Source organism: Chelonus insularis, unplaced genomic scaffold (genome assembly GCF_013357705.1).
Source record: "Chelonus insularis isolate UGA/USDA-ARS -01 unplaced genomic scaffold, ASM1335770v1 contig_150_pilon, whole genome shotgun sequence".
Classification (NCBI taxonomy): Eukaryota; Metazoa; Arthropoda; class Insecta; order Hymenoptera; family Braconidae; genus Chelonus; species Chelonus insularis.
In genome coordinates this window covers 969,832-983,928 of record NW_023276392.1, presented here as the reverse complement: position 1 = coordinate 983,928, position 14,097 = coordinate 969,832, and the positions used below count along the sequence as shown (strand labels likewise).

The 14,097-nt window shown below is 29.6% G+C and overlaps 3 protein-coding genes across 4 annotated transcripts in view; 1 reads left to right on the top strand and 2 right to left on the bottom strand.

Moving 5' to 3' along the window:
* Window positions 1-94: 94 nt before the first annotated feature.
* On the top strand, window positions 95-1,661 carry LOC118063939 (sorting nexin-24-like). Its single transcript, XM_035078228.1, has 3 exons — window positions 95-585; window positions 789-985; window positions 1,302-1,661. Exons 1-3 carry the CDS (start codon window positions 385-387, stop codon window positions 1,483-1,485), a joined length of 582 nt encoding a protein of 193 aa, XP_034934119.1. The 5' UTR covers window positions 95-384; the 3' UTR covers window positions 1,486-1,661.
* Window positions 1,662-5,840: 4,179 nt separating this feature from the next.
* On the bottom strand, window positions 5,841-8,676 carry LOC118063973 (uncharacterized; the record flags this gene model as incomplete). The annotated part of the gene is made up of 1 exon (XM_035078273.1): window positions 5,841-8,676. A coding segment is annotated over one exon (831 nt), but the record flags the coding sequence as incomplete, so codon positions are not given.
* LOC118063937 (semaphorin-1A-like) overlaps window positions 8,663-14,097 on the bottom strand; it is a 101,075-nt gene continuing 95,640 nt past the window's right edge. The window contains exons 10-14 of one of the 2 annotated variants that reach the window (XM_035078220.1): window positions 11,485-11,916; window positions 11,003-11,101; window positions 10,596-10,880; window positions 9,461-9,616; window positions 8,663-9,020 (exon numbers count right to left, since the gene is read on the bottom strand). In XM_035078220.1, coding sequence (XP_034934111.1) covers window positions 8,701-9,020; window positions 9,461-9,616; window positions 10,596-10,880; window positions 11,003-11,101; window positions 11,485-11,916 — 1,292 coding nt within the window. In that variant the 3' untranslated portion in view covers window positions 8,663-8,700. The remainder of the gene's footprint in view (window positions 9,021-9,460; window positions 9,617-10,595; window positions 10,881-11,002; window positions 11,102-11,484; window positions 11,917-14,097) is intronic. The other variant, XM_035078221.1, reaches the window with a different exon arrangement.

Here is a 14,097-nt window from a genome sequence, read left to right as displayed (position 1 = left end):
ACATTTTTTCTGTGTCACGACGTGGGAGACTTTCTAGTCGATAAAGTAGACTCCTATGATTCTGTTTAACCAGCTGAGAGTTTTCTGTGACGTATGCATAAAAGAATGTAAATACGTGATTGTTGTGCAAGGTTTTACGTTTTGGAGTAGTGATTAAATAAACACAATTTTTAGATACGTAACAAATCAATTTACGTATTAAAAATGGCATACAGACATTGTGATAATTATCCATCAAATGACGTACTCAAATAACAGATTAATTTAGCGAAATTCTAAAATACACAGTGAAAGTTGGTTGATACATGAATGTTGACATTCATTGATGGCTGTTGATGCAATCAATGAAATTGGAGAGGCTTGTTTGTGGCTGATGTGTTTGTCATGACGTTGCGAGAATTTACGACAAATGCTTCAACAACAAGCAATGATATGTATCAAGTTTTTATCACCGGATACCGCTTGACGGAGGTAGCTCATGGCAAATCTTTTTACGTTTATACCATACAAGTAACCGATTCAACAACTGGTGTTAAATATTCGATTGAAAAAAGATACAGTGCATTTAATGCTCTGCATAGAAAGGTTGGTTTTATTTACATTAATTATGTATTAATTATTCAATGGATTGCTAATTATTATTGACATATTATCGATAATTATTAAAGATGTATTTTTTACGAATAAACAGGTATTTAGAACATACAGTAATTTAATTAATTTAATCTTATTTTAAATGACACCTTTATTTGTTAATAGGTTAATAAGCTTTCATTATATTTTTTCAGCTAAAAAAAGAAACTGATACAGTACCTTTCCCACCGAAGAGAGTTAGAAATTGTCATCCAAAAGTATTAGAACAAAGAAAAGCTGCTCTTGAATTTTATATCCAGAAGATGCTGCAGTTATCTATGACTAAGCAACAAGTTTTAGAGTTTTTAGGAATTGAAGGTGCTAAAGGGACCAGCAAAATGATCTCTAGAAGGTATTTTTTTAATTAAATATTTATTTTTATGAATCTATACGATGAAAAACTTCAATTACTTATGACTCTTCATAAGAATTTACACTTAAACTCATGAAGTGATAGTATAAAACTTCTCTTTATTTTGTTTTTAAATATTTTCATTGATAATACTGTATAATATAATTTCTCATTATCTGCATACTCGGCTCTATTTTAAAATGTTTATTTGTTTTTTTATCAATGTTATGGTTGATAATAAAGTTGTTACAAGTAATGTAGTTTTCAATAATGATGCTCAATAAACTGATGCATTCAATACTGTCAATTATTTTAGATTTGATGGAAAAAGAAATAATGGTAATGGCACTAATATGCATTCAGCCAGCGAAATAGGACATCATCCTGTAATAACATTTAAATGTGATCCATATGTAAATGCTGACTCAAAATCAAGTCTACCTGATATAGTAATTCAGGGTGCGTTATTAGGTATTTATAAATCGGAAAGTTATTCATAACTTAATGAGATAATAATTAATATGAACAATTACTCGTGAACAATTACTCAGTATCTGCATACAATACTATTAATTGATTGTTTTTATACTTTGATATTGTCTGTGATTCATATCAATTTTTTGTACAGATAAATTTACAAGATGATTTATGATATAATAAACAAAAAAAAGATGTTTTTAAATTGTTTTTTGTATTCTTTCTTCCAAGGTATTGATCGAAGGGTCTTAAGTCGGATATTCCCGGAATAACTTACCCTTGTTCGTGTGGTGAATAATTTCCGTTGTGACTCAGTAACACTAATGAGTTGTCTGGAGAGGGAGCAATTTTTTACTTACATTATTGTATAATTGCCTTATTCATTTTCACATTGGAATTATTATTTTTTTCTCTTTTGAGTACATTAATTATGACATTGATTTTAATCGTCTATTCCTATCATATATCAGGGTTGTAAATTTTACGAATCTGTGAGTAGCATTCGTCATGCAATATGCTTTTGCCATACCCTATTCGTATAGTTAAATCTAAATTAGGCATCGTATTATACAATAATTCAATTTGTTTCGTTGTTAAAAAATTATCAAGCATGTCTATAATTACTTTAGGTGTTAGATTTCATTTTAAAAAATAATAAAAAATTTTTATTTTCAATTTGATTAATTTTTCATTTGTGTTCTGTTGATATCGTTGGTTCAAAATAAATAAACAATTAATATTTGATAATAATCTTTATTATGTATTATTATTGTTCAAAAAGTATGCACTCCATTCATTACTTAAGTTTAATTTCTATCATTGTCATTCAGTAAATTAATATTATTCAACAAAATATTTTATAAGTTTCAATGCTCACATAACTTTTGTATAATTTATTGAAGAATTGAGTCTTCAAGGTTTTATATCCAATTCAAATTAATTTAATGCTTAAAAAATAAACCTTATTGCAAAAATATTAAATGATGACTTTATGAATAATCTTACTAATTATTTTTTTCCATTTTTATTAAAATTGTATGACGGTTGATTTATTTTTGAAAAAAACTACATAATTATCTGGATAATCTTGACAGTATATTCAAATGAATTCGAACAAATAAAAGATGCAATGAAAATTATAAACTTTTTTTTTAATGTTTTAATAAATGAGAAAATCTATGAATATATTGCCGTATATACATTTTAATTAAAAAACTTTTTTCAGGAATAACTACAATATATAATATTTAAATTTTGACTTCTATGCAATTACATACGTAGTTAATATATATATTATATTTATACGTATCCGCAGTATGTACAAGCTTTTCAGTCTTGCGCGCGGAGTTCTACATTTTTTAAAATATTTCCTTGTTCTCCATTTAGCTAATTTAGTAATTTTTTTTTGTTCTTTTGAAATGAAAGACTCTTATAGTTTATGTATGATCAAAACGATCTAAAATTTTTATATACTAACGGCAATAGGAATTAAAAATATATATTACTGTAAATGAGTTTGTTTTTTTAATGTATTAAATTTAACTAACATTTGACAGTTACATAATTAATGACAATTAATAATACCTTGTTGTCATACTTGATTAATTAATGATAAAGTAGAAAAACAGGAGATTTTTTTTAAGGTCATGATTACACTTATTGATCACAAGACTAATATAAATGAGATTCCATAAAGCGCGTAAAAGTCTTTAAAAAATATATAAAACTATATCTTATATACTTTAAGAGTCTAAAATAAAAAATGAATATTCTTTCCTAGCTAATTAAAATAAAATTCTGTTTAACGCGTCACATATAATAATTTTTTAGGCGGGTAAAAATAATTTTTATTGGATCATCGCAAAATAAAGTAAACTTATTATATAATTACTAAATACAATGTATAATAATTGTAATAATAATAATTATGTACAGCACTGCGTTTAATGACGCGCATATCGCATTCTATAATCCTGCATATTAAATATATACTTAAACGATACGTATAAAAAATTTGCACGAATAGCATAGCTTTGTCATGATTGCTTGGCATAAGAATACCTTTAAAAACAGGGCAAAGATGTCTTTGATGATAAATTATGTGCATGTGACGCATGATGCAATTAACAATATTCTCGAAATATCTACAATATTCTGCTGTTTTTAAAACATAGTACGCATTTATAATCATTATTATCAGTAGTATCATTTATTAATTAATTATATTAATCAATCATTACTATTTTTTTATTCGTCATCAACGAATCTTGTAAATTATTTAGCATTTTTGTATTCTTAGTGGTCATAATTTCACAGCATTGGTCGAAAATTTCTGAAGCAAGAGTGAATGTAAGGATTTTTTATTTCCCAAGAACCATCAAAAATCGCTGAAACTGTGATTTTATTAATAAAATTTTTTTGTTGTGCAAAGTTAGCTAAAAAATGTAATTTATAATCTACATTGATTTTTCGTGTTATAAAATTAATACAAAAAAGAATGATAATTGTAAAGTGAGATGAGTCATATTTCAAGCGATTTTAAAAGGTATTTGGATGGGTTTTATATCAGTATGATTAGTTCTTTCAGTATGAACATTCAATATCATTCAGACAATTTTAACCATTACTATAGTCTCTCTTTCATTTATTTATTACTCTTCTCCCAACGATCGTCTCTATTGTTTCATTGCCGTCTCTATTTACATAAAATATATTTTATTGGCACAGCGTATTTCGTGTGCCTGGACTGCCATCGAGCCTTGTTTCCCTATCTCATCTATCTACCGACATTTTATTTTATTTTCATTTCATTAATATTTCACAGTGTTATATATATATTTTGTGGTATCGGGAAAGAAACATTAAATGTATTGTAACAAATATTTTTTAGTATAAAACAGATACATTATTCGATGAATAAATTGACAAATTGTTCGATTTTTCATAAATAACTATTATGATCGTTACACATTAGAACCACTAATCATTGTCCAATTGTCTATTTTTTTTTATTGTTTTTCATTATTAATAATATCATCATCATATTAAATATTTGTTAAATAATGTTTTTCATGCATATTCTCACTTTCGCGCAAGATCTGTATAAGCACAGACAAATCGTCTACAAAAAGGCCACTAAAATATTTCATGATTTTTTGTATATGATCGCAATACGTCAGTCAGTTTTTTCGCGTATTGTAATTACTTTTGAAGATATAATATTTTTTCGAGCTATAATATTAACATTTTGTCAATTTCGCAACAAGAACAGACTGTCGTAAATACGATCTATTGGCAGTCCTGGCTTTCAATGGAATGTAGCGATTATATAATTTTTTATAACGCATTTGAAACAATAGTTATCCTTCGACGGATCATTAAAAACGGCTGATAATGTTTCTGCTAATCTATGTTGTGTAAATAAAATATTTTTATTTTATTATTAATATTTATTATTTATTTATACAACTACACTGTTGAAAAAATTTTAATATCATTTGTTTAAGATTTTTTTTCTCTTGCCTGCCTAGCAATTGTTTATAATTGCAAGCAGATAAACTCCAAATAACCATCGAGGCAATAATCATGTATTATTATTTTTTTTTTAATCATAAATTCCAAAAATAACAAAATATTTCAATCCAATATCAATAAATCTCTCGATAATTGTATAATCGAGGGACATTTTTTAATATTTTTTTTTTATAATTACAATTTCATTAATGCTCTGTTAGTACGTATCGTATTAGATAGTTTAATTTTTTTTTTATTTTTTGAAATATTTTAATTATTTGTACACGTAATTATTTTTGGGGTATTTAAAATTTTACCTATTAAATTGTTCCATTTTTATTCATGTACAGCAGGTATAAGATTTTTAATACGCCCCCAAAATTCATTTAATGAATTAATCTAAGATTCTAAGTAATATTGGATTGATGCAAAAATTTCCAAATGATAATACAAAAATAAATCTTTGATAATTTTTTCTATGAAGGGTATCTGACTATTCTTTGAACATTTGTTAAAAATAGAGCAATTTCACTATATACAACTAATTTAAAAATTGACTCTTCATACACTATTATTGAATCAAATATTTAGGATCCAATTTTTTAATTCACTTGAGGATTGCAATAATTGTTTCAATGAAAGAGCGTTAATTAAAGCGGTAAAAATAATTCATTTATTCAAACAAGTGTATAAAAAAAAAAATACAAAAATTTTTTTGTAACCAAAGGTCTCTTCAATTTGTACTTAAATATTTATTTAAAACAATTATAACAATTTTTTGTACGAAATTAATTATAAAATTTCCTATATTTAAAACTATTATTTTAAAATTAGTACACATGATTTGATTTAAATTAATAACTAAAATATAATCAGAGTATTAAAAAATAAATTTTAAAATTAATTACTTACAAAGAATATTAATTTGATTATTCAAACAAATGTGCAAAAAATATCTATATATATATAACAATTAGTGCAGCAATCCAATATGTTGAGTGGATAATAAGACTACTAAAATTCGACAAATAAACTTAAGATACCTAAAAGGATAATCGTGTGGGATGTGCCATTGCTAAGTAATGGATTGAATGAATATTCCAAATTTCCTTTTAGATACCTAGAGAGCATGACGAATAATTTGCAATAAATTTGTTTATATATCCAGTAGAAATTGTAAAATAGCTGCCATTCGGGTTTTCTTTAGAGAATACTTTTTAATAATAATAATAATAATTTCCATACAGTCTGCATAGGGTAGGAATTAAATGCATTTTGTTAAGCGATGTACAAAAAGTATTTACGCATGCCTACCCACACTCACCTATCGATTATTCTCGACGGGATAAATATGTACATATGTTAAATATCAATTATCGATGCCCGCCGAGATTATTTTTGAAGACGAGATTAATTTAAAATATATATTTACATATAAAGTCGTTTCCACCTGGTTGGCAGTCCAGCCTGCGCGCCAAGTGAGCCATCGGGTACGAGAGTCGTCGTCGGTCGATCGAAACCAATTTCCATTAATCCCATCAATATAACTTATATGTATACTCAACTATATACTACTAATATCCACATTCAACTAACTCCGCTTTACTTTCGATCTACTATCTCATTATAGTCGATATTGAACTTGCGCCAGCTGCTTACTTACACCTCACGTCATCATTTCGAGCTATCCTTAAAAGCATCTTCACAGTTTCTTCACGTCCTCTAACATTTTCTTTACTCTCTCTAGCTAAATGCCAACAAAAATACATGGAAGGCACGCCTCATCTGCTGAGTACACAGTAAAAAAATTTGTGTTCATTTAATACTTGTTTTTATGTTAAAAACAGTCGTTTACTTTTATGTTCAAAATTAACACTTAAATTTTTTTACAATGTTTATAAAAATCCTGATTCGCAAACAAAATATCATCGTGACCATTTCAAGTTGAATGTCATTTTTCAAATATCAACTGTTTCTTTTTAATAAAATAATTTTTTGTTCTAAAATAAATAATTTAATTATGAATAAAAAAAACAATGAATCTATGTGAATGATTGATGTCTGAAGAGTGAAAAATCTTTTATAGGTCAAAGATTTTCATTCAGATAAATTTATTCTCGTGAAAATTAGAAATAAGTACCTCATTAATTTACTGAAAACTAGATCTTTCAGATAAACTCATTGTTTCTTAAATTCTATCACAATTTTATACATTATTATACAATTAAATATAAAAGAAAAGTATCAATAGAATTACTTTTAATTCCATTTTTGTATCAATTTTGTAGATAAAAATCTAACACAATGGTCTGAACATTTCTGAGAAGCACCTAGAAAAGTTTTCTTAACAATTAGTTTACTTGTATTAAAGCCTTAAAGTAATACATATACTGCACAATTATCCAATTTCAAATCTTAAGCATAAAAAATGTTCTAGTTTACACAAAGTTATATAAATCAATAAAATTTCTTGAAGAAAAATAATTCTCTTTAATTTATAATCAAAGAAAATATTGAATAAAGCTGTTTTTAACACATTATTCACAAATTTTTCACTGTGTATTATTTTTTATGTTATATATGCAACGATACATTTTTAAATTTAATTTAAAAATTTCTTTTTTACTCTGCTTCATCTAATTACCTAACAGGCCACTACTAAGAACACAGTTCACCTTTCGTATCACATTTAACAATAATTATCCATCATATATATTCAATAATAATATGTCCCATTCAATCATTTCTCCTTTCCATACTCGTATTCTTGAATATAACTTTCGCTTGCACATTTAATGGCTTTTGACGACGCACACAACCCACTCGTATTACGCAGGGGACGATAAAGCTTAACTTACCACGCTCATAACTCAACAATTGTACTCGATTGTGTTGCACCCTCGTTTAGCTTCTTGTCGCGCGACAGCAGCATATATATTCTCCTTTTCCAATACTCCAGTCACGTGATTCAAACGATCCTGGATATTTAAACTGGTATAGCTAGCATCTCTAGTAGAACTGGATGTCCCAATGAAACGAGAATCAACACTAGCATCGCTATTGAGGCTTTCCCTCGTAATGGAAGTATTATTTTCACCATAAGAAAAGTCATTGGAATTCCAAGTGGGAAAGGAGACATTGAGATCGGCATCAGGTCTCACATACATAAGCATGTCGTTAAAATTTGGTAAAAATTCTGGATTAAATAATGACAATGTGCGATTGTCACTTGGCCGATTGGGCTCATGCGTTGGAACCATGTAATGTTCATGTGACGCGTCAAACTCGGGTTTACCACGAGTACGTCGACGATTGACATCCAAGTGGTCCAATGATTCGGCGAATTTTGAGTTGACGCGTGGAACTGAACGTGGAACAGGGATTGAGGCTCTGGTAGATCTCGTAGCAGTGTCAGAACGTTGATCATAGTAAATTTTCGAACATGATATCGTTTCGTCATTTCTCCGCTCGTTTAGGAGTTCAGGATTAACGACTAAATCATATCTAGGAGGATCATAAGTTTGAGGAACATGTTGTAAATCGATCTCTGAACTGCTACATGACACAGTGGAAGCTGCTGGTAAGGAATTTCTTCTTATTATCGAACTTGGTGGTTTATCATAATTATCATTGTATGAATTCTCGGATTCTGTAGCCTCGGAAGAACTTGAAGCCACGGTTCCGCCGCGTGGAGGTAAACCTCAAACGGCTCTCCGTCTTCTGTATCATATATACGTCTTCTTGACCTTTTGCATAGGTTTGTTCTCAGCTGAAGAGTTGGCATTTTTGCCGTTTGGGTTTTTTGGAGGTACATTAAGCACGAGATTTATGGACTTGTTATTGAAGCCCGCTGGGGATTCTGAACTCTCTGTCAGACGATTTAGTTGCTGACGTTGCTCTGGTGGATCCGGATAAGGTGCACCTCGAAGCCTTTGGGAAAACCAGAACCCGGACGCAAAACCAGCAATCAAAGAAAAGAGGCAAGTTCCAATCAACGCTCCAGTTAATGTCTGCGCTGAATATACCACTGGAGTTACTATCACACCTATAACAAAGCCAATCGATTATTTACATAAATAATGTCTTATCATCAATCGCTAGCACCCCAGGTAATCATGCTCGTTTTTTTTTTCAGCCTTAATAGACGTTTAAATTCAATCAAATAAATGCTCATGTTAGTAGTAATAAGAAGTCGTTGATCAATGAAAAACTTTCACCGCGTTGTGTTGATGTCAATGATCATGAGTCGACAAATTACATTCATTATAGCGCTATTACACCAAATGAAATAGATTACGACAAAGCTGACAAGGGAGATGATAAATTGACTGCTCTTTAATTACCATTGTCCACTTGGCAAAGATTTGTGTTAGTTATTGAAAAACATTTCAGGAAAGTGATATGATAAAAAAAAGTGAAAGAATTTAAAGGGCAGTCAATTTATTGTAAGGAAAGGTTTCGTTTTGCTTTTATTCGTGGCATTACCTTGAGGTTCATTAGCTCTTGGTTGCGTGCGACTGTATTGATTTCCCTGATCCAAGGTGATGACGATTTCATTTTCCCGTTCATCGGGTTGTTCACCATTCCCGATTCGAGAGGGCACCGCTGGAGGCACGGGCTTCAAGTCCAAGGCGACATTCACTAATTAAGAGGACAGATGATCATACATAGGATGATGGATATGATAGTTAAAGATTACGTGCTTAACTGATATAAGTTTAACACAAAACTATTTTTCAACAGCTTCCTATATTGCTTATCAACAATGACTTTAACAAGTGTTAGAAACAATTTATATAATCATATACTTTCATATTTTCATGATTTGTAATGAAAAAAGCAAAGAAAAAGTGATTGACAAGTATTGACTGATGGAGTGAAAAAATTTATGAGTTTTCTTATTGATTTGTTGGAAAAAAAAATTAATGATCGTAAAACCTTTTGAAAGGTCAATCTGTTAAAGGTCTGATCTTTTGAATGGTCAATTGTTTTTTTTATTCACTTGATTGATCTTTTTCAGTGGTAAAAATCCATTGATGTACTCTACAATAAAGTTAATAATATTATTTATTTTTATATGGTAGATTTGGTGAAGGTATAAGGAAATGAAGTTATCCAATAACGGTAAATGACTTTGTTATATACAAAGATTAGAATTATGGTAATTTGAAACAAATAACACTTGCAAAAGTCTTGGAGATAATTTATTCGCGAGACTTTTTAAAAGTTAACACAGAATTTTTAATCAATCATTGAACTTATAATAAGTATTAATAACTCCTTACATAATGGCTAATAAGTTCCAAGTATAACGAAAAATGGAGGAGAAAGTGATTGATAAGTATAAGAAAAAACATCTAGAAAGTTTAGAATAAATGTCAACGTTTTTAAATGACAGATGTTGAAGAGTTAAAGTAAATAAAAAGATGTGGTATAAAAAAATGAAGAAAAATAAAGAAAATGATAAGAAAAAGCTAGATAAAGATAAAGTAGAAATGAAAGAAAAATAAACTAATGGATAGTTATAAAAGTTTGTAGAGGCAGTGTTATTAGCTGTGGATGGTGCTGGGAGGCTGGCGATTTACAGAGGAATCCATAGAGGCTTGTGAGAAATATCTACCTTGCTCATAACTACATCCCTTGTGTTTCCCGGTGATAATATCCTGGAATAGTGTTTTACTGGCATCATTGTCATGTAACTTAGTTGGCACAGCAACGCACAAATCCATCGTAGCATCCCAGGCGCAATGCGGATCCTGAAGAGCGACGCAAGCGACGCAGGAGTGTACAGCGAGACTGTCGCAATGGTGAAGTGGTATAGCTCGTATCTCCGAGTCAGCGATAACGACTAATTTGCTCGCTTCACCAGCGAGATGAACTACTTGAAGGTCCTTGACAGCTTGACCTGCAAATACATGATGATGACAATTGAAATGCGAAAATCTTGTGTCGTGAGACCTGACGTATTTTGAGATACATCAGGATGTTGAATATACAAATGTATGTAACTGATATAATATAATTTACCATATCGTAGCACTTGCACGTCACTCACGATCACTTGTCCCACTTCTGTCGTTGAGTTGGGAGTTTTTATGTTGGGAGCTTTAATGACTCTTCCGTCATCTGCAATTGTAACGTATATAATTAGTTATAGATTCAATGAATGAGAATTATTTTTTAGCAATCAAGAGATTTGTGCTAGTTATTCAAAGAGTTGTGTTTATTCAATAAAGCCGTACTAATTACTTCTAATTTTGTTTTATCTCTAATTTAATTGAAATTATTCATTATTATTACTAACAAAAAAAAAAGCTGTAAAATTTTATAATTTAATTATTCGTTCATGGTTTTGTTCTTTAATTTATTTGTAATGAAAGATAAGTCTGAAATCAAAATCTATTCGACTGTGCAGTGAATAACTACACACAGTACAAGTTCTCTAAAATTGAATTCTAGAGGGAGAAAACTACATCTGTTAACAAGAGTTGAAGATGTTGATGACTTACCAGTTCCAATGTAAAGTATGTCATAAGTTCTTCCATCAAGAGCTTTAACTTGAGGATCGACAGCCACCCGTGTGAACCTGTAGTTGAAGCTGACTTTGGTAAGGACGGGTAGAGCGAAGAAGGACTGAACAGCCTCATCCATTAGCGGGTGAAGTTTAACAAAATTAACTGTTATGTCTGGAAGTGTTCGCGAGTCATTGACGCAAGCACCTGGACGTGGTTCTGGCACCTTCTCTGGAAGCACGCGCAGCCAGTTGCTATTAATTGTTTCTTGCTCCTTGAAAGCACCTTGGAAGACGTCGAGGACGCTTTTCATTGAGAAGGCACATACGGCCGACCCACCAATGGAGTTCACTGGTGTGGTGAAGACTCCATAAATCAGCTGATTATGACGCCCATCATAGACACCTTCTATTACATCACTCATTGATTCTAGAAAAAAAAAGTATTAAGTTTAAAAGTGGCCCAATTTATCAAGTTGTTTTATGATTTTGATTGCAGGAGCTTTATTTGTTAAGTTGGATTAAAAATGAGATCATAAATAAAATTATTGATGGCTTTATTCTAGTTTAGTTATATGGAGAAAAAGTGAGAAATATTGAATTCAAAAAACGATGAATACGTTGAGAAGATCAGACTTTGGGGTGGATTCTGAAGGTATGTATGAAGTTTTTACGATGATTGTTCAAAAGTTATGAGCATTGGAAGTGAATAAAAGAGTTTTATTTCGTTATAAAATAACTGAGTGAGAAAAAGCCGTATTTCACAATTCTAGAAATAAAATTAAGACTAAAATTATTTGCTGACTGTGCTAACCGATACGCTAAGGCTGAGATCTATCAGCATTTATAAGAAATTTCTAGTTCAATTGAATTTTAAATAAAAAGATTACGAGCTTTTGATTAGGACTGCAAACGTTTGTTTTTGAAGAATGAACAGAGGAACTTTATAATATCGAGCATAAAGTTGAATTATTGTTATTTCTTTTTCTATTATCACGAATTCAAATAGTTTAGCAAGTCACAAATGATCGATTTGTCTGTATGAAAGTTTGGAAATCTAACTCTTCTGCTCCATTTCACATGGTAGGTGCTTGCACTTAGCTTTACAACGAAGATATTTTCACGGGGTTGAAAACTTTTCTACAATTTCCAATATTCAAGTGGCACTTGGTTGAACGTCAACCATGCGGCAAGTAGAGAAAGAAAGGAAGAACAACGAAAAGTGAAAAAGAAGCAAATTCTTACACCCCTTACACTTCTAACTTTTCACACTGAATCAGATTTGGCTCTTCTGAATCGCGTATTTTTCACAGCAACTTGACACTTTGATGCTACGAGTCAAAAAGTTTCTGAATTTTCAGTAACAAGTTTGCACGAAAGACAGATCATATAAAAGAGCAGTGTGATTAACTACTGATGATATACATATCATAGTTGGAGCTTTAATAATACTCATAATATTAACTCTAATTACTAACTCTTAATTACTTGGTTGTTCTAAAAGGATTACTTTTCGAATCATATCCAAAATGATTTCATTCAATCAAATCCATTAATTAAGAATCTTGGAACTGTATTCATGGGAAAATCTATTTACTATGTAATTTTCATTTCAGAAGGATTGTTGAGTAATCATAAATTTTTTCTCACTTCGTTTTCTTAACTCTGTCAATAGTACAAAAGGCTCGTTACTCAATTAAGATTTTAATGTTGCACAAGATTTAAAAATTCATGGATCATTTTAAACTAATTATCATTATATTAAATGGTATTCAAATTTTTATGAAATCTTTTCGTGGGAACTTTATTGTTATTCTGAAAGCTCTATAGATTTCTAATAGACGTTCATTAAATAATGAAAAAAAAATAACCATCAATACCCATTATCAAAAGAGATTAAAAAAGATTTTTTAAATCTATTTTTATCGGGTTTTAAAAATTTTTGTGTAATTGAAAACATCAATAAAACGTATCAAAAGCATACTCGACGATGAAATATTGACTAGGACATTATTTTCCGGGTAAATTGTCGAACAATTATAAAACATCCGTTAACAACAATTTTTTTTTATAGCTCACTATGAATTTAGATTCATTGCTCAAGAACATCAGAAATATCCTTTCCACATGCAGAGAAAGATATACTTGGGAAGTATCGTTAAATACTCATAAAAAATTTACATTCAAGGGATTAAAAATATCTTTATCAATGTCTTGGGAAATTTCCGAGCAATATGTGAGTATGATCATCAATAAAAATTTAATTCGTTTGAATAGCAATGATATTTTTACATTTTATTGTTGTTTTAACAATCAATAAATTATTATCTTAGCAATACTTAATTCGGAAATTTTTATTGCCATTTTTTATTACGAAATTTTATAAAATTACAATAATAATTGAGTCTTGTGATGCTATACAACAGCAATTACACGTTTCAATGAATGACAATTAATTAATATTAACTTTCTGAAAAAAAATCCCAGCGATTTCATAAAAAAAATGTTATTAGAGTTGTTTTTTTAGAGCTTGGTTTAGTTTACGTTTTTATCAAAACTTTCTATGACAATTTCACAAAATATTGCAATTCAATTTACAAGGCGATTTAAT